General features: G+C 46.3%; 1 protein-coding gene across 2 annotated transcripts in view; it reads right to left on the bottom strand.

Annotated features, from left to right (window-relative positions):
• The window catches only part of cdkal1 (CDK5 regulatory subunit associated protein 1-like 1), a 133,742-nt gene that overhangs the window by 54,866 nt on the left and 56,872 nt on the right, over positions 1–22,004 (bottom strand). For both annotated transcript variants that reach the window (XM_058052923.1, XM_058052924.1), the window contains one exon: positions 9,854–10,020. In XM_058052923.1, coding sequence (XP_057908906.1) covers positions 9,854–10,020 — 167 coding nt within the window. The remainder of the gene's footprint in view (positions 1–9,853; positions 10,021–22,004) is intronic.

Here is a 22,004-nt window from a genome sequence, read left to right as displayed (position 1 = left end):
TTTTTGTCCCAATCAGGTTTTGTGCTACCAAAGGTGACACAAATAGAAACGTGTTCTCTGTAACGTGCATGCTAAACAAGCGCCAGTGACAAGTGGAAGGGATCCCCGGTACGACGGCGACATGTCCAAGGTGAGGGTAATTAGTACGTGCGGGTCACAGTAGATGAAGCCGGACTGTCGCCTTCAGCATTTCTCCACTGAGCTGAGTGATCTGTCAATGACTTAGTCAAGGATGCAGATGAGTCTGTAGGTCAGCAAGTGATAGCAGAGGGAATTGAACCCATTACTGCTCCAGTCCTCCTTTCTGGTATGCAAGCAGCACGCCTCCGTATGAAAAGCGTTCTATTTAGATTCCCTATCAATGACGATCAATGACGATCAATGATGCGTGTGCGTGTATGACGAAGGGTGAACGAGGTCCAAACGTGCTAGCTTGACGAGCAAGGCACTTTTCATTCACACCAGCCATTTTGACACGGAGCACCCCATCCGCCAATCATTATCCCCGACCACGATATGAATCTCTGTCGTTAGCCAACCCGGTGGAGTGCAGGCCTTTCTAGTGAGTCTACAGTGAAAACGATGCGGCGATAACGACAACACGTCTCGGCGTCACCGAGTGGGAAAAATCAACTTCACTCCTGGGCTGATGAGCTTTTTCCGTTAGGTGTGACGTGATTGCATTTTGTTTATCATTTATTTAGCACGGCTACAACGATCCTCCTCTTCCACCTCCTCTAAGCCTTCGCTCTTATTGGACGAGCTCGGCAGGAAATCCTTTCATCTTCAGCACGCGGCCTCGGATAGACACACACCACAAAGGTTCCATCTTAACTGGCTTAGCTCCAATCATCTGATATCTACCCCCTTAAAATCAGATAGGAGAACAAGGAACATATCCGTATGGGGGGGGGGGGGGGGGGGGGGGCGTGGAAGCAACCCTCAGTGATCTTATGTTTTATCATCTTATGTTTTCTGTGGAGCTTTTCTTTTCTCTGGAAAAGTGGGTTTGATTATTCCCACTGTATTCTATAAATACATTTGGAGTTCTTTTCGGCAGTCTGGCCCCATTCTTTCCCGGTACGAAACAAAAACTAAACCAGCTGCAGGAACAGGTCTTCATTATTACCATGGCTTTGATCTCTACGTGTTGAAAAAATCTCAAATACAAATACATGGTGTCTGTTTCACTTTGTGTCGCCTTCAAAATATTGAAAAGGGACATTCTGCTCTTTTTCCACTTTTCTGAACTATAAAGGTTTCAGATAAGCGGGTCTGCGCCTTTGGACGTGAGCCCTAAAAGAAGTTTGGGATGGCTCATCCAGCCGGTGACTTCCTCATATGGGCGTGCCCAGGTACAAGCTGGAGGCCTCAGCTGTCGCACTTGGTAGTGAGACCAATCACAGTGGAGCGGGCGGACCCGAAGGCGGGTTGTGGGTGGGATACAGTGAAACAGACCCTTTTGGAAGTACAGCTGGAATAGGTGTACATTCTGGAAGCTCTAGAAAGCTTCCAGCGTGGGTTATGGTGTCAAGCTGCCGTATCGGAGTCCACAACTCAATACTAAGCCGGAAAGGAGCATCGTCGGCCCCCTTGAAGCTTGTTTATCAAACTGCTTCGGAGGAAGACGGGAAGACGAGAGGAAGACGGGAGGAAGACGGGAGGAAGACGGGAGGAAGACGAGAGGAAGACGGGAGGAAGACGGGAGGAAGACGAGAGGAAGACGGGAGGAAGACGAGAGGAAGACGGGAGGAAGACGGGAGGAAGACGGGAGGAAGACGAGAGGAAGACGAGAGGAAGACGGGAAGACGGGAGGAAGACGAGAGGAAGACGGGAGGAAGACGGGAGGAAGACGGGAGGAAGACGGGAGGAAGACGAGAGGAAGACGAGAGGAAGACGGGAGGAAGACGGGAGGAAGACGGGAGGAAGACGGGAAGACGAGAGGAAGACGGGAGGAAGACGGGAGGAAGACGGGAGGAAGACGAGAGGAAGACGAGAGGAAGACGGGAGGAAGACGGGAGGAAGACGGGAGGAAGACGGGAGGAAGACGGGAGGAAGACGGGAGGAAGACGGGAGGAAGACGAGAGGAAGACGGGAGGAAGACGGGAGGAAGACGGGAGGAAGACGGGCGCCAACTATTACGTCAGATTTTTTCCTAGCTTCCATCAGATAACAGATTGATATCAGAGATTTGATAGGCGATACTTGGGTCACCTCAAAAGTGAGAATATTTGTGCAATCCCATCCCAGTGTAAGGTGCTAAAACTCCAACCTGTGAATTTAGCGACGCTCGCAGCAGGACGTGGCGAAGACGAGCTGCAGCCAAGCGGAGGGAAAAGGGGCCAATTAAAAGAGGCCTTTCCCAACAAAGAAGAAAGGCGTCTGCGGCAAAGCGCTGTGAAGCCTCTCCCGTCATCTACTGCGTTTAGTGAGATGGAGCAAAACAAGACAGGAAGCAGCTGCACCTTAGCAGGATGTGGCTTGTTAAAATGGTAGACAACGGTAGCCCCCCCCCACCCCGCTAAAGCGTGTCTTGATGCATTTAGGGGCTGGCTTAGCCTGGAATAGTCTACTGTATTATACTACATGATATCATATAGTCTACTGTATTATACTACATGATATCATATAGTCTACTGTATTATACTACATGATATCATATAGTCTACTGTATTATACTACATGATATCATATAGTCTACTGTATTATACTACATGATATCATATAGTCTACTGTATTATACTACATGATATCATATAGTCTACTGTATTATACTACATGATATCATATAGTCTACTGTATTATACTATATGATATCATATAGTCTACTGTATTATACTACATGATATCATATAGTCTACTGTATTATACTATATGATATCATATAGTCTACTGTATTATACTACATGATATCATATAGTCTACTGTATTATACTACATGATATATAGTCTACTGTATTATACTACATGATATCATATAGTCTACTGTATTATACTATATGATATCATATAGTCTACTGTATTATACTATATGATATCATATAGTCTACTGTATTATACTACATGATATCATATAGTCTACTGTATTATACTACATGATATCATATAGTCTACTGTATTATACTATATGATATCATATAGTCTACTGTATTATACTATATGATATCATATAGTCTACTGTATTATACTACATGATATCATATAGTCTACTGTATTATACTACATGATATCATATAGTCTACTGTATTATACTATATGATATCATATAGTCTACTGTATTATACTATATGATATCATATAGTCTACTGTATTATACTACATGATATATAGTCTACTGTATTATACTACATGATATCATATAGTCTACTGTATTATACTACATGATATCATATAGTCTACTGTATTATACTATATGATATCATATAGTCTACTGTATTATACTATATGATATCATATTCAAACGGATTAGAAAATGGCCAACCCCCAACAACCAGAGTGGCAGGACGCACGGGAAAACAGAATTCCATGCGGGAAGTCAGGGCCCGTCGTTTATCGACATATGAGAATATTTTACTGTGGGGCTTCGTTTGCTAGCGGGTCCCTCACATAACGCTACATTAGGCCGCTAATGTGCAGACGCCCCCAAAGCCTTCATTCAAATGAAAATGGTCTTGGAGGGACGGCGTCTAAGCTTTGCTAGCGAGCACGTCTTAGTGTGAAGGTGAGGGGTGCTTGAAGGGTTGGTGTGTGTGTGTGTGTGTGTGTGTGTGTGTGTGTGTGTGTGTGTGTGTGTGTGTGTGTGTGTGTGTGTGTGTGTGTGTGTGTGGCTACAAGGGTACACACACGTAGTATCTAAACATTCCCAGGACACAGTTGCCTCATTTGATCAAGAGCTGCTGGCTGGTTGAGGATACTACGGTATCAAAGGGGACCCATGATGCTCTTTCCCTTGTCTGCCTTTAGACGTGGCTAGAATGTTGTCTCGTGATGCTAAACCACGCCAAGGTTTCACGTCATGACGTTTGTGCGTTTGAAAGTGAGCCCTGAAAGGACTTTGGGATGGCTCGAAGAACTGGATTTCAGAGGGCGGTGCAAAAGGCCCCTTTGTGATGTCACAGAGGGCTGGCTTTACATTGGTTTTAGTGTAAATCCAGCAACAGAAAAAAGACCCCAAAGAGCTACTGGGTCGGGTTTTAGGTTAGTTTATTGATTGGTAGAAGCTATCCTAACTTCCAGCGCGCACTGATAGTGACAAGTGCCAACCACTGAACTAAAAGATGCGTACATACCATATACAGGCCAACCGTATACGTACCGTATACATACCGTATACAGGCCAACCGTATACGTACCGTATACATACCGTATACAGGCCAACCGTATACAGGCCAACCGTATACGTACCGTATACAGGCCAACCGTATACAGGCCAACCGTATACGTACCGTATACAGGCCAACCGTATACGTACCGTATACAGGCCAACCGTATACGTACCGTATACGTACCGTATACAGGCCAACCGTATACGTACCGTATACGTACCGTATACAGGCCAACCGTATACGTACCGTATACGTACCGTATACAGGCCAACCGTATACAGGCCAACCGTATACAGGCCAACCGTATACGTACCGTATACAGGCCAACCGTATACAGGCCAACCGTATACGTACCGTATACAGGCCAACCGTATACGTACCGTATACAGGCCAACCGTATACGTACCGTATACGTACCGTATACAGGCCAACCGTATACAGGCCAACCGTATACGTACCGTATACAGGCCAACCGTATACGTACCGTATACAGGCCAACCGTATACGTACCGTATACAGGCCAACCGTATACGTACCGTATACAGGCCAACCGTATACGTACCGTATACAGGCCAACCGTATACGTACCGTATACAGGCCAACCGTATACGTACCGTATACAGGCCAACCGTATACGTACCGTATACAGGCCAACCGTATACAGGCCAACCGTATACGTACCGTATACAGGCCAACCGTATACGTACCGTATACAGGCCAACCGTATACGTACCGTATACAGGCCAACCGTATACGTACCGTATACAGGCCAACCGTATATGTACCGTATACAGGCCACGCCTGTCTATATGCCCCAGGCGTCCATGCCGGATGGATACTTAATACACAGAAAGATGTTTTTTTATCTTGGTGAATTCAACAGAAAAGTGTGTTTAAGGCGGTGGCCTGCCATCAAAGTCATTCCTCACCATCCTCCTCCTCCTCCTCCTCCTCCTCCTCCTCCTCCTCCTGGGAACCAAGAACAGCTCAGGTCTTCTGCATGGCAATTGAACACCCTCATAATTCCCCAAAACATTTTTGTCTCTTTCATTTTTGCTCTTGGTGTCACTTTGTCTCCAGCCATTAGCCATTAGCCATTAGCCATTAGCTATTAGCCATTAGCCATTAGCTATTAGCCATTAGCCATTTAGCCTCCTCATCACACAGCAGTCCAGCCTTTGAAACCCCCAACTGGTGATACGGACGGTTGGAGGTCCGAGTAGTCCAAACAGAAGTTGGAGTAATTCTACACTGAGATCGTTGAATACGAGTTCAAACCATGACGTTAGTTTCCACTTCACTCGTACCCTCCGCTACGTCCTACAGCTGCACCCGATGCATCATGGGAAATGTAGATTTTAGCAATAAATTGAGCCCATCAGTGTACAACACTTGCAAATGAGGGTCCACATTATGATGTCATTGGCAAAAGGCCCGTGTTTGGCATTTTCATGCAGAAAAAAGAAAAGCAGTAATAAATGATTTCTTATTTATGATGTTATTTTCAAAGTCAAGGATAAGCATGCAGTCATAAGGACGTATTGATAGACTCTTACTGTATAATCCTAATCTTTTATGGAGTGCTATGGAGCGGAGCAAAAAAGCTGGTTTTCTTTCTAGTCGGGAACCGATATTGTCCTGAAACTTAGCCATGTTCTACTGCTGTCTATTAAAGAACGGACAGAGGTAGAAACATGAAAGACGGGTCTAATCCTAAATGAAGCATAGTAAACCTTCTTGCATGCACAGTTGCAGCCCAAGCGACTCCTGCACGTGTGAGCTGCATATCTGATGGATCTCCGGTGGAACCTGGAAGAGCTGTGAGGAGGATGTCTAATGGACAAGAGCAATCTCATTCATCTCAGCCTGGCTGATTGCTACGTACGAGGCTACTTTCACACCTCATTTGCTGCTAGCGTGCTCAATTCAATCACACGCTGCCTTGCAAAAGCAAGCGGCAGGAATCATCACGTGCACACAGACAACGTAGACCATCCAAGGATGGGAAGGAAGGAAGACCGGTGCACCTTTGACAGCCATTTAGCGAGTTATGGATCGGTGGATAAGGTGCAGAGCAAAGACGAGCGGCTAAAAAAGTGGCAAGAAATGCCAAGAACAAAAATGTGGCCTTTTACTTCAAACTACTTTTAACAGGAACCTCTGATTGCTCATCGCAATCAACTGAAATGTCAGAGAGCAGAGGCCCGTGAGGGGCGACCGGGCCTGAAACTGCTCCAATCAGTAAATGCTACCGAGGATGGCTGACAGAGAGCGAGCCAACAAGAAGAAAAAGCGGCAGCACATGAGAGGAAATTGCATGTTCTTCGTTGTCAGAAGGAGACGAGCGCGAGAGAACGTGAACTTTTCAGGATAAGTGAAGAGGTTACTTCCAATTTTCAGCCTCAATCAGAGCCATTGGCTGTTTTACGGCAGGAATGCTGCGGTTTTCCAAATGAACGGAGAGCAGGGGGTCGCTTGGATAATCCACGTTTGGCCTCCGTCATACCGTTCCTATTGCTGTGATTAGCGCCACCATGAACAACGCCAATGAAAGGGGAATGGTCCAAAGCTGGAGAGAATAATTAGAGGGAGTAAGAATTAGTAAAGGAATATTCTCATCCATCCAGGCACGCCCCAGACGCCCCAAGAAAGAACGCTTCAGCAGCATAAAAGCACAGTGGCTAAATAGGCGTTAGCCATCCGCCATTGGTCGTGTGGTACGACCTCTGTGGAATGACCTTTGCTAGTATCGTGTTCAGTTGTGACAATGGTCAGAGTGAAGCCGCCCTTGTAGTGGCGTGCCCCCAACACGCCATCCCCTCAGACTAGAGCTGTCCTATCAAGTCAGAGCAGGCTTCTTCACAGACAGCCTGAACGGTCCCGGGTGGGATTGATTCCCTGCCTGAGAATGAGATTGAATCTTTTTGGTCAAACTCAGAAGCAACAAGACGAACCCTTGTGGTTGACAAATACGGTATTTGAGGCCTTGGTTCTCAGTCGGAAACGGGTGGATTGCACCCTCTGGGTTGGGAGTCAGGTTTTGCCCCAGATGGAAAGGTTCAAGTATCCCGGTGTCTTGTTCACAGGTGAGAGGGACATTTGAGGGTTCCACCTACAACATCTGAGGCGTAGTTTTCTTGTAAGCTCTAATCAAGTGTTGAAAGTAGAGGTACCACTACTTTACTGGTACATGTACTTTCTGTAGGCTACCACTCATCCTGTTCAGGGCCTGGAGCCCGTTCCGCCCGCGAATGGTCCCATGGTCTTCGGTCCGTCGCACGGCAGCTGGAAATGAAGCATTCAGTGGGAATCGATCCTGGCTGCATGGCAGTCAGTTCCAGTGTGGAACCCACTCCACTCATAATATCTTCTCTAAAAACAGAAAATGTTCACAACGGCCTTCCAATAATCATCCAAGTAGGTCAAGATGCGTGGGGGGGCAAATGAAGAGTGGGTGTGGACGGGGAGAGAGGAAAGGGTAAATGGGGGACACGAGAAACAAAAGATGATAAGTTAAAGAAGACGACTCCTATCTTTTCTTATGTAGGTTAATTGAGTGAGGAATGAAAATAAGAAAGGATCCAATTGAATGTGACGCACGGACGTTAACAATAAAAGCATAAGAAAGGATTCTTAACGTCCACGCCAAGCCCGCGTGTCATCCCAGCATATTTCTAATTATGGGTTAATTGTTATTCCCTATCATTAGGAGGGTGCTTTTAATTGTAATGTAGCCAAGCAGAAAGCTACCTATACATGTGGGGGACAATTAGCCACCCCCATTAACCCCCGGTTAATTACAACCTCCACTGCTACATCCCACAGCTCCGCTCCCACTCGTCTTTAGTCCTGGTATCTATCCTCGGGCCTTCATCCCGGCTTCCTTTTCCCCAGTCGTGCCCTCATTTCCAGTCAACTTTGATTGTTTGATTCAAATGCGTTTGTGTTGCCAACCTGACAAGACTTACGACTAAAAACTCTTTTTCTGGGTTAAGATTCCCTGCTTGATTCCTCCATGTACTCCCTGCCTCCCTTTTTAATTTGCTACTCTACATTTCCCAATCAATTAGCTGACAAATAATCAGCGACTGCCAAAGACGACCCGAGAAGTAAAAAAGAAAGAAATATCAGCTTCCAAGTACAAGTACGACAAGTACAAGTACAACAATGACGTTGTACAGTGGACGTGACAGCGGAAGATTTGCTTCATGAGTTAATAATCATGCCATTTTGACCTAATTCAAATTCCCCTGAACTACATCATTCATATAAATGTCATGTTTAACATATGATAAATCATTGATCACATCAATAATTCATAGTCGTTTTTCTACAGTGCTGCAATTACTGGATGTTTTAGACTTGGGTTAACAAAGCCAACAGATTAATAAAACCAGTCTGCTTAAGCTTCCTTGGCTTTAAACATGGCTACCCTGCATCTCCCCGTCTAGACGCCGGAGGAACCAAATGGATTTATATTCCCGATATTAGGGATGAGCCCCATATTCCTTATGGACCAGGGTCTGGGACGGGTATTATGATATGAGTATGCAACGGGTACATCTGGTTATTATCTGTATTCGTGTTTAAAGAAATGCTCATTACGTATTCGCTCTTCGTGCTCTGCCATTGGCCAGTCACACACAGCGACCGCCCCTCCCTCCACGGCTGCAGCGGGCATTCACGTACAGTTCACGGGGCAAGTGGGGGGTTGAAAACACTTTATTGGTTTATTTATTCACTTTATTCCTCCATCCCTCCCTGTCCTTCGCGTGCTGGACCGCCTCAGTCAGCCTCGGTCAGCCTCGGTCAGCCTCGCTCAGCCTCGCTCAGCCTCGCTCAGCCTCATCCCTCGCATCCCTGCGACCCTTGTGAGGATAGGACGGACGGATATATGAAAGGGGCGGATTGTTCGACCACAACTTGTCGGCCATTTTGATATGGAGGTTGTGTTTCCTGCTCCTGCTGCCGTGTGAAAGCAGAGGCCTGAAAGCCTGTTGAAAATGTAGAAAAGACGATGTGGCGTCGCCACGCGCAGACCGACACGACGGATTCAGACATGAACCAAGATAGACGGTCAGAGAGAAAATGAGGAGATTTCAGTGATAGGAAGTCAGACCGACAGACGCACGGCCAAGTGCGGCCTGAATGAAGAGAGAGAGCGGATAACAATGTCCATTGTTCCATTAGGCAAGGCAGTAACGACTGATAAAATGAGGCTACTAAAGAGGACACAATGGTCCTTAATTGACTCATTAGGGAGAAAGGCGAATGAACTGCACTAATGAATGGAGGTTTGCAGCTAAACTGCTTGCTAAGCAAAACAGAGAGGATCTACACAAAGCAATATTTGTCCACTGGAAGGGATAACGCCATCAGCCGTCGGGACAAAACCAAGGAGAAACAAAAGCCCTCAATTAGGAAGGTGGTCCTGAACTCCCAAATGTTATTCCAAACGGCTCAATCTATTGAAACGTTGCTACTATTGAGTAGAAGGCAAGCAATGAAGTACTTTGGGCGTGGCCTACCTCCAGGTGCTCCAGGATGTAGGGCGGATTGGTCATGCCCAGCCTCAGCATGGCCCCTTCGGGAATCTCTTCCACGAGCCTCCAAAGAAGGGTGGGCAGGTCGGTCCCGATGTCTCGGCCGTAGGCCCCCGTGTCTTCGCTGGTCAGCCAGACTTCACACACCCCCTCTGCAGCGACACAAAAACACCGTTGGTACGCCAACCGGAGCGTCACAGACCTCGTCAAACTAATTGGTCAGCCGTCGTTAGGAAAGGTGCCACATTCACTGGGATCATGGGTCACATTTGGTGTCCGCATCGTAGCCATGATTGGCTTCCTGCGGCTCGTACTCGTGACAACGGACTAAAACCCGACTAGCCACATCCAAGAGGGCCGGTGTGGGCTCTTGGTATGTGGGCATACCAGGGAGTGTTTACCAGGATACGTTTAAACACAACAGTCTTTCTCCATTGCCATGGTTTCTTCATTAAACTTGACCTCCAGGTGGAGTCTCTGTAGAACCGTTTCACAGACACAGACCTCATTTCCTATCTGTACCACGCGATTAAGTACATTTAATGAAGCAGCGTATTTCCATTGTTAGACCAAGGTTAACTCTTTTCAATTAATTGCACGCTGAAGTGTGGGTATTATGGTGTGTATTATGGTGTGTATTATGGTATGTATTATGGCGTGTATTGTGTTTTGTATCTGATGGTGTGTATTATGGTGTGTATTATGGTGTGTATTGTGTTTTGTATCTGATGGTGTGTATTATGGTGTGTATTATGGTGTGTATTATGGTGTGTATTGTGTTTTGTATCTGATGGTGTGTGATCGATGGAGGTTTTTTTTAGGTGGCGCTAGCCGCACAAGTCATTAGCGTGTCCCATTGTCAAAGATGATGGGCCTTGGAAACTCTTTTAATCTGCACAATTATGCCACCATCATCTTTAATCTGTCTGGTCCGTGCACGCCCTTAAATACATCCTTTAACTGCTAGACCCTCGTGCACGGCCACATTTGCACACACACACAAACACTCCAATTAGCAACCTAGCTCTGCTCTCTCAATGACCACATGCATCTTTCTGTCCGTCTCCACTCGGCTAATGATAATGACAGTTGTGTGTGTGTGTGTGTGTGTGTGTGTACTGCCCCCCCCACCCCCCATGTGTAAATGTCTTTAGATTTGCCTGCATGATGTCCCAACACGTAGCCGAGGCACACAATCAACCATTTCCAGACCTGCAGCCCAAATGACAGATAGCTCATTAAACTCAGTGAATGTTGCTCTAATTTAGCAGGAAGCCAGATGAGACCCCCCCACACCCCCCCAGCTGTTTGTGACCTTCACTTTCCTGGAATGTTTGCAGGTACTGTAAGGTGCTAGCTTGTTTTCTTTCTGGTGACTGACTGATCAGCTAGGTCATCAGCTAGGTCATGACCTTCTCTAGGCTTGTGCAGGCCTTGTGTGGGCTTGTGCAGGCCTTGTGTGGGCTTCTGCAGGCCTTGTGTAGGCACGCATTCAATGACAATATTTAAGTAATTGCACTGACGTATTGATGCCCCATCAACTTTTGAAGTCGGCATGTTGGCAGAAACTGCCAGCACCTTCGATGTCGCCTCACTTGGGAATCGGACTGTAGCTGAACTCCCAAATGGGTCAAGACGGGTGCAATACCTCGTCCTGAATTCATTGTATGGGCGATACAAACGATAGAAATGAGCTAGAAAGATAGCAGATGGTATTTGAAACATTGTCTTTGTCCTCAGAGTTTACCACATTTGATTTAGATCCTCAGATCCTTTAGATCCTCAGATCCATTAGATCTTTAGATCTTTAGATCCTTAGATCCTCAGATCCTTTAAATCCTTAGATCCTTAGATCCTCAGATCCTCAGATCCTCAGATCCTTAGATCCTTTATATCTAGAATGCATGATAACCATGTTAAAATTGTAAAACTCATTTTGGTATGAAAGGATTTAAGACTGACAGCGTTTGCCTCGTTTCTGCAGAACACGGCCGTGACCATCCCGGTTGGTTTGGATTCCGGCTTGTAGGACTGAAATTGAGGTTGTAATAAATCCAATTAATGACAAACACGGGATTCCCTGAGGAGGGGTTCCAGTCACAGTGCAGAATCCTCCAGGGTACGGCGTGATAGTTACAACAATGAGGTTTACAGTAAGTCATGGAAGATGGCGACTGTCGGCAGGATGGAGATGGTGCAGCAAAAACATAAGCTCCGCCTGCCGGAAGTAAAAAGCTGAGAAATCCCGTCTGTGGTTCACGTGGACATTGACGCTAGGTGGGAGTTTTGGGGAGATGCAAGTCAAGCTCTGCCGGGGTTTGAAGCGAGAGAAGCCAGTGATACGGACGACATATTCCATCCTTTACCGAGCACTCGGCGTTTGGAGCTTGGTGACTACTGGCAGACCAACAGGAGAACACCTCAACCCAGCCTGGAATCATCTGCAGCAGGCAGACTGAAGGACGTATTTACACATCCAAGTTGGCTGATATTCAGGCAAACACGGCCAAAAGGTCTGAGAAAAAGTCTACTCCATAAACGCTAGTGGCCAAGACACGCATTACAGCAATTCAAGGACGTCAAGCACTTGTTTGGTCAATGTTCTGGACGTAGACAGGTGAAGACCTCAACCCATATTACAGCTGCAGGTTATTTTTTCCAAACAAAGGTCCATTTATTACATTTCTTTTCTTTCCATTTCCACAAAATCCACATCTGAAGAAGGCTGGATTCAAATCAATCAATCAGAGTGCCAAGGTCTTACACTTGCTTGCATCATCTCCGTCTCACCAGCCAACGTATTCCTGGAGCCACCAGAAGAAAAGGATCACTTTTTGTGTCAGGTAATTGCTGGCCTCACACTGTTGAAATCAATGACTGGACCTGCTTTCAATGGTCCTCGGAGCCACGTCAGGGCCTCCAGTGGACGCCAGCGTCGTCTGATATCCCAATGTCTTAATTATGCTTGAAGAACGGGGCAACGTCGCTCATATGCAATCTGTAAAATAAACCGATGCAAATGGGGACTTTGTTTAGGGTGTCAGCCTTCCTGGTTCGAACCAGCCGTCGTGACGCTTATCAAAAAGCGTAGTGGAGCTACGCCAATAGAGCCTCGCCAGCCGCAACGTGGGCCGCACCTACACAATCTCCACATGTGCCTTAGCAACATGAATTAGCCTGACTTGTGATTGACACTGCATTATTACCACGGGGTTAATATCCTGGTTGTAGCTAGCAACTCTCATGGAAGTCAGTATGACAGCCAAACCAGGAGAAACCAGGAGAAACCAGGAGAAACATCTCTCCGCATGATTGCACGCTACGCCGCCCACAGCACCAAGCTTTCTCCAGACTCGTTCCAGACTATTATTTCGGTATCATCGCTCGGGGCTTTGGCTCCGTCTCCATGTTTACTTCACAGGATGAGACGGCAACGCAGGAGGAAGTGGAAGATGCTCTGATGCATTGACTTTGAAGAAGCGTGACGCATCCAATTGATTGCAGTGATTGGGAGCTTATGTCAAAGATGGCGCTAAAACGCCGTAAAGGCAACATGACCAACTACTTCCTGTCATGTTTGTTTCTGGCTGTGCTTCCTTCAAATGCCGCATTCGGTCGTCACTTTGTGGTTTGAATTCCCAGGCAGGTAGAAAATGAATGAATATGTACAATGTATGTACACACGTGTACTCACGTACAGTATGTACATATTGGATGTATTGTTCCAACTAATCTCTCCCAACGATATGCATTTCCAGCGACCAAGTTGGGCTCTGATGGTAGATTACGTGAGCATGACAAGGATCCCATTAAAGTGCAGTAAAAGCCTATTTTCCGTGACACAAATCAAGGCGTTCCTATGCATGTTCCAAAACACGCATCCAGGCCGAGTTAGCATGACGGAGGAGGAAGAAATGTCTCAATCCATTTAGATGTCAAATGTAGTCAAATACAGTGAACATGGATACTGCATATGTGGTCTTCAGGCTGGAACATGTTCAATTCCAAACTCACACACCCTCACATATCAGCGGCTTAAACATGCTTAGCTGCGGGTTTGCTTTGTGTTGTGGAAAACAAGGGTTTGATACCGGATAATAGGATTAGCGTTATGTGCATTACAATGTATAATCTAATAAACATTACTACTCACGCAACCAATAGGAAAGTCCATGACCTCATGAACTCCATCACAGCTCAGTTCCATCCCTTAGCGCATATTAGCTTAACAGATCCAGTGGCATGTATGTCATTCCTTCCGTCTTTGGAGTTGCCAGCATTTTGATCTCAGAAACCCACCGGGACGCACACAGGTGGGTTGGTTGCTTCAACGGGTGGCCGCCATGAAGAGCAACCTACGGCATGCTTCAATAAAGACCTCCATGATGTCGGAATAGTCAATGTAGTCAGTGGAGAGAACGCTTTGCTCCCCTTGATGCGACCTGTGCCATCGCTCTACTTGCCGATTCCCAAGGAGACCATCATTAGCCGGAACAGAAATATGCACACATATTAATAATATCACACATCTGCCCAATGCAAAGCGTGAGAAGGATCAACAGCACAAGGATCGATACCCTCACCCAAGTGCGTATTCAGCTTGCTAACAAAAACATCTACATGGTATACATGGAGTATGGCCAACACGGGAAGATGACGGAGTATGGCCAACACGGGAAGATGACGGAGTATGGCCAACACGGGAAGATGACGGAGTATGGCCAACACGGGAAGATGACGGAGTATGGCCAACACGGGAAGATGACGGAGTATGGCCAACACGGGAAGATGACGGAGTATGGCCAACACGGGAAGATGACGGAGTATGGCCAACACGGGACGATGACGGAGTATGGCCAACACGGGAAGATGACGGAGTATGGCCAACACGGGAAGATGACGGGAAGGCAGGATGCGTTTGTGGCCGATATGAAGAGCCTTCTCCCAGGTCCCTCTAGTTGTAATATTTCATATGAATATAGCCATATTTGTTATTCTTCCACTAGCAGCCCTTCTACAGCAGCCATGAATGTTGCATTGTTAGCTAAAACACCGTCTGGTCGTTGGCAGTATTTCCAAGGTGAAAAGTAGTTTTAGAAGGACCAAATAAGACGGCAAGGCCAACACTACCGCTGAAAGGTGCCAGCATGGACATGGTAGAGCAGAGGAGCTTTGGAATGATATGCGTTCTACCACATTCATTCGAATCAAATTGTCAAGAAATGATGAATTTCTTAACCACAAGCACGGATCATACGTAATCTAGGCAATAATGTTTGGGCTGTGCCACTGACTTGAAGGCTGACCTTCCCGTTAGTCCTCCCCTCATCCAGCAGTGCAGACCTCAGGGCTGGAGACTAGACAAGAAGGCCGCAGGTCAACAAGAGTGGCGTACAGCAGGGAACGTGGACATGGTGCAGGCTACCAAAAGGCCATTTGTCGTTGTCAACATCCACCATATGTCCCATATGTGCACGTGCTTTTTCATTCATGTGCCGCTTCCTGACAACACTTTGACTGGCGACACATCGCTTGATTCCGACATATAATACACAAACATGTTTTGTCAATCATTTGATGCGATGCCTTCACCGTGTGAGCCACAAATCAAGCTAAACTCGAGGCCATTTAAAAGACCATCAGGTTTGGTTTCTGACCAGCATCCATGCGGGTCGCATGTGCTCCTTCCTCTAGAAGAAGAATTACGAGTATTCAAGTACGAGTACATTTCCCCAGGAATAAACACACGCCACACAGAGTTTAACGGCCATAATTAATCAGCTTAATCGAGAGTAACACGTGTTGATGCGGCGCGTGGGAAGCCTGGCAGGTAGCGTCAACACGCACTTGTATTATGCAAATACTCCCTCCAAGGCATGTTTACATTAAAAAGCATGCACGTATGGGAGCACACGCGTGTGCATGGGTGCACACCGCCATGCAGCGACCGTGTGTGTGTGTGTGTGTGTGCGACTTTAATGAAGAGCCTACACAAGCCTTGAAACGGCAGCTTGTCAGCTTTAACCTACTTTCACTAGTTTCCAAACTACAGGCATGACCTTCTGCACACGCCTGAACATGAGATAAAGTGCCTGGGTACATCAAAGCTTCCGCTGGTGTCGTTGTGAGCACGTGCAACGTATGCGCCATATCGTAAATGGGTCAGGCGTATTGTGTGGAAGTACCACAAGTACACGGATGCTTCCACGGTATGCCTTCGCATTTCAACGTATCAACGTGTTGGGTATTGGAAACGATGTACATCTTCACTTTCATCTGCTCCGGTGTGTTGAAGACGGAAGTAGCTTGAAGTTTTCCGAGCAGACGGACAACTACATGAGAGGAAAGTGGATCTGCAGGGACAAGACCAGCCCTCGACACCAGCGGAGCTGCAGGCTATGACTGCTTCCTGGCAAACCGGAGTGCAGAAACAGTGAAGTCATGGACGACGAAAAACTGGAAGAAATTGCAAATCAACTGACGTTTTGTCATAATTTGTTCCCGTGCAAACAGCGGCGGTTTGGCTTCCTCACTATCTCCACTTTCCTGCAGTGTGCGACAGTTTAAAGGCTTTTTGAAGAACATGGAACTGCTCCACAAAAACACTTGGCTGAGGATAAAATGTAAACATCTATGAATAATACATTAAAACACCAAGCATGTGCAGACCGTTGGTATTCTACATATTTGTTGACGGCCCGTTTCTGCTACGCCATGACGTCGCTAGGATGCGGGGGAGTCCGTCTCCTTCTCTGTAAGATAATAAGGAGAGGTCCGTGAAATTGTTCAATGCCCGTCAAACCACATGGAATATCAAAGAAAAAGTGGAACAAATACTATTTAAGTCACATGTAAACATTTCCCTTCACCACTTCGCCTTTCCGATTTCACTGCTTCCCTCTGTCACGCTTTATAACAATTTCATAAACTATGGCTGATTATTAGATTAGATATACTTCTATTCGTGCCTCACTGGGGGAATTTACATTGCACAGCAGCAAACACCACAGAAACCGTTAAACTGGAAAGAATCTAAAAAACCACCTAAATGTGATATATATGGCTAATATATATATGACAAATATATATATATATATATGACTAATATATGACCAGTATATACACTATGAGATCTTGCTAGGAAATTAAATGTCAAATATGAAGCATATTGCACTTTGAACTTGATACTGCAGTACTTTGAACTTGATACTGCAGTACTTTGAACTTGATACTGCAGTACTTTGAACTTGATACTGCAGTACTTTGAACTTGATACTGCAGTACTTTGAACTTGATACTGCAGTACTTTGAGCTTGATACTGCAGTACTTTGAGCTTGATACTGCAGAACTTTGAACTTGATACTGCAGTACTTAGAAGTGGCTGTGGAGAACGGTACGCTGTGGATGGCATAGTTTGCTAGTTTGCTTTCCATATCAGCCACCACTTTTAGGACGTGAAGGATGTGTACAATACAACTTGGACGATGCATTCAAAGTCATGAAAAGTGTGGGAGGGGAAACCAAGAGGACGATGAATGTCCACGGGGCGTGTTGGATCAGAGACGGAAAGGCTGAGACGCAGCGAGCGCCATCGGGTCCACGAGTGGAAGGAAGCTGTGGGGGGCCAATCACATTTCGGTATGCTTCACAGAGCCCAAGAACAGGTAGGCAGGGGAACGCCACACGCGCGCAGCGCCACGCCACGTACACACCACGCGCCACGCCACACGCACGCCACGTACACGCCCAGCTTGCAGACACATGGACATCACATCCTACTAAAAGGTCCTTGAGGTGCTAATAGTTCCTATCTGCTGTCAAAGACGTCCAGGCAATGGACGGACACGTGCACGTGCACGTGCACGCGCACGTCTTTTGATGAATCAGACATAATAAGGTTGTAACTTGAATTTAAGGCTGCGACCTAATTTGTGTTGGTAACGTGTGTAGATGCGTGTGTGCTGGCCCGTGTGCCGTGCTACGTACGGGACTAATGTGATAAATAATAACATGTCTGGTCAGTAGTTATGCTAATGTATTCATGAGCCACCGGCAGGCATCATGGTTGGGTTTGTTCATTCGCTTAGCCAGGGAGAGTGTGTGTGTGTGTGTGTGTGTGTGTGTGTGTGTGTGTGTGTGTACAAAAGGAGTTATTGTGGCAAATCCTGATGAGCTTGACTAGCACGCCGTGTCTCCTCATATGTGACTGAGTACAATATCATGCGTGTGTTATATGGCTGCATTGAGAAATTAGCATGGCGTTAGCGCAAAGGCATTGGTGATAACACGTTGTGTGTGTATGCTAATTTCTACTGTGGCCCTCGAACACGGGTTTAATCATGTAAATATTGGAATTTGTATGTAAATGTTCGCATGTGATGTAAACATGCAGCATATTCCGTGTTATTGCCCAGGGCTGATGACTTAATGGCTGTGGTTTACTGACAAAGTTTATCCACTGAGAGCAGTTTTATCAGAACCAAACATTGCTTTTTAACAAGACACCAACGCTGTCTCACAAAAATCCAATGAAACGCAGATTCAAGACCGACCGTCTACTGTGGTGCCTACTGGTCACCTGGCACCATCTACTGTGGTGCCTACTGGTCATCTCTCACCATCTACTGTGGTGCCTACTGGTCATCTCTCACCATCTACTGTGGTGCCTACTGGTCATCTCTCACCATCTACTGTGGTGCCTACTGGTCATCTCTCACCATCTACTGTGGTGCCTACTGGTCACCTGGCACCATCTACTGTGGTGCCTACTGGTCACCTGGCACCATCTACTGTGGTGCCTACTGGTCATCTAGAATTCAAGCATACAGAGTGTGACTTTCTCGAGGAGATGAATGAAGTATCTATCTAGTATCTATCCATCTATCAGTTCAGTAGAAGCCAAAGATTGTACTTTTCTACTGCGTACATGGCATCATGGCATATGTGAAAATGCTGCTTTAAATAATACCACAATAAAAAAGTGAAATAACAACCATTTCTAGGAATGATTCATTATTAAGAATAGGAATGAAACCGAATTCTAAATTCACACGACTCGGTTTACGATCGGCCATCCTTCAACAAGCTGAGCCGGATCGACTGAGCCGCGTGGCGCTACGCGTACGCACTTACCCAGGCGGAAGAAAAAGTAGTCCCCACCAAGGGAATAAGATCTAGACCAGATCTCAGTCATTGAGCTACTTTAGGCTGGGTCTGCTATCAGGGTACGGTACCGCCACTGATGCATCAAGGTAGCAATACTTTCATTTATCTGCAGATCACATGGCAAGCGGTCCACCAGTCCATGGGGACAAATGGGGACCATTCCAAGGATTGACTAAACCACAACAACAACTAGAGTAAGGATGCAAGTTGCGGTCTGGCATTGTTGGCAGGCTAGTCCATGGACTCGGGAGAGTAAGGGGCGAGAGAGAAGAGAGAAAGTAGATGGGCGTTCAAGCAGACACACAAACACGCCATTTCAGCAAGCGGAGAGTTTTGCCCCGAACCCTCACACGCGATGGGGGTCAGCGGGAATCAAAGAGCCGGTTCTCTCTGGCATGACAGATGCGAGGAGAGGCCATCTTGTCAGGCAGAAACACTCAACAGCTTCTTCAGCTGAAAACCTGAAGTGACATTTACTGGTGCTCGAGAGCGAGGCGGACATGACAGCACGGTCGCAAACGCGTAAACAAGCAAACGCAGAACGATACTGCCCTGCAGAAAGGACATCTTCAGGACTAGTATGGACGTTGTGGACGTTGTGGACGTTATGGATTTACTCATTTGGACTTTGATATCATGGCCGTGTGGGATAGGCTCCAGCACCCCCGCGACCCTCGTGAGGAGAAGCGGTAGAAAATGAATGAATGAATGAATGAATGACTTATGGCCATGTTGGGTGTGATAGAACGCATAAAACGCAGAAAATACGATTAGAAATCCTTTGCAGTCATTGGTCGAACAACGTCTCCATGTTAATTAGATGGCGTGGGTGGTAGAACGGCGTCTTATTTGCGGCGTACGGCCGAAGCAGCAACGACCATGAAAGCGAAGCATCGAAGGAGCACAGCTTAGCACTTAGCGCTTAGCACTTAGCACTTAGCGCTTAGCGGACGTGCTGAATAGACTATCAAGCGTTTCTCTGAGCAAGTGTCTGTCGGTATGAGCGTGTGCATGAGCTGTCGCCCCGGTGGCCTATTTGTGTCACCCACCACTAGGGGCTCGGGGCTCTGGCCGTGGGTGGCCCACAATGTGAGAAGTGGTCCCTGCAGGGGGTATGAAAAAAACAGATGATATGACAATAGAAAGCAGGAGGACAAACAAGTAATAATGGCCACACGAAGACTCGGAGAACCGCTGGGACCAAAGTCATTTCTCTGAAACACTTGAAGACGCCATGACATTTGGATTTATTTGGATTTATTCAATTATGTACAAAGTCACTTGAAAGGCCCGTCTACGTAAAAACACGCATGCATCGTAGATACACACCTCTTGTGTTTGTGCGTAGACGATGTGTTGTGCTAACGGTCCCACCCAAATCCCACCAGAACTCGACTCAGGACGCCAAGTGGGGAGTGAGCCGCTAATGGGGGTGTCTTACACCTTGGTGTGAAAAGATCCCAGCGGTCCCGTCAAGCCTTAGTAGACCCAACATCTGCCAGGTTGTTCCTATTCTGATTCATTGTATGAACGAACAAGCCTTTATTCCTGTCGCTTATGCAGACGTGTGTACATCAACACCACACGATGCAGGGAGACCGGGGGGGCAGGACAGGATGATTGGCCGATGAAGGGGGGGTAGGAAGGTAACAAGTAAAGAGTTTGGCTTCCCAAAACAATATGCCTTCAAAAGCATCATATATTGGCATCATAAAAAAAATTCAGCCCTCACAAATCGCTGGGTGTTATTTTCCCTGCCTTGGTATCCCTTGGGGTTCCCACCTATCCATTGTTGGCACGTTTGCTTCACCGCTTTCACAGTGTTTACTGCTGAGATAGTGAAAGTAAACATGTCTGACTACCAAACGACTTTGTCTTTAAGTCCATCACACTGCCTTGTCTTGGCAGTTTCCTGTCGCCGTACTCCTAACGTGTGGATCGTCAAATGTTTTGACAGATGAAGACGGCATCAGACATGAAACCTTCCGGCTTGGATGTTATTTATATCCTTGATGATCTGGAAGTGATTGACACAGATGTCTGGTTTTACCAAAGATATTGGCTGATGTGCGTTGTCATGTCAGTGGAATCTGCCCGGGGCCTTCAGAATCAGCAGTGCTGGCCCATGTCACTTAATCACTTTTAGCTACGGGAATTTTTGGATTGAGGCGGGGAAAGAGACAAACAGCAAAACCAAAGTGGGACAGTTGCATCATGTCTCAATTGAGGAAAACAAACATAGATACATTTCTGCATGTCAAATACGTTTCATGAAACAGCAAAGTGATTTTTGGTGGAGTGACGACCATCAGCACCTATCAATCATTCCGTGCAGACTGCAAAGGACTCCCTCTGTTGCTGGACGGCATCAAACCATGGAGAAAGAAAAGAAAAGAAAAGAAGACAACTGGGCTCAAAAGGTAAAAGAATAAAAGTTCCAGTTGAAGATGAAATTCCACCAGCGATGATGTGACATGAAGGGAGGAAGAACGCCACGGGATGTGTGGAGCAGCAGCCATGTTGGCAGAGAGGAACATGCCATCCTTGGGAGGTGAAAGGAGGAGTAGGTGTTAAAGAGTCCAAGGGAGGAAGGAGGAGACAAAATAGCAACCTTGCTGAACATAAACATATGCAACGATCATCCTGGATGTTCATGAGGAGACAAACTCAATCTGGCTCACGTTTCATCATCTTTTCATCTGACGTAATCATGTGGAAATTATTATTTTCATGCCATCTCTTCCACTCCTCCAAAAGCTTTCACCCGCCCGAGTACGTCAACAGGAGCGCTGGCAGTTATTGTTATATGGAATATATCTTATGGAAGTATTTACTAAGGAAGTAATTACTATGGAAGCATTTACTATGGAAGCATTTACTAAGGAAGTAATTACTATGGAAGTATTTACTATGGAAGTATTTACTATGGAAGTATTTACTATGGAAGTATTTACTAAGGAAGTATTTACT

The sequence above is a fragment of the Doryrhamphus excisus genome, chromosome 17 (assembly GCF_030265055.1).
Source record: "Doryrhamphus excisus isolate RoL2022-K1 chromosome 17, RoL_Dexc_1.0, whole genome shotgun sequence".
Taxonomy (NCBI): Eukaryota; Metazoa; Chordata; class Actinopteri; order Syngnathiformes; family Syngnathidae; genus Doryrhamphus; species Doryrhamphus excisus.
Note: the sequence above shows the minus strand (reverse complement) of the source record. Positions and strands in the feature narration are given on the sequence as shown.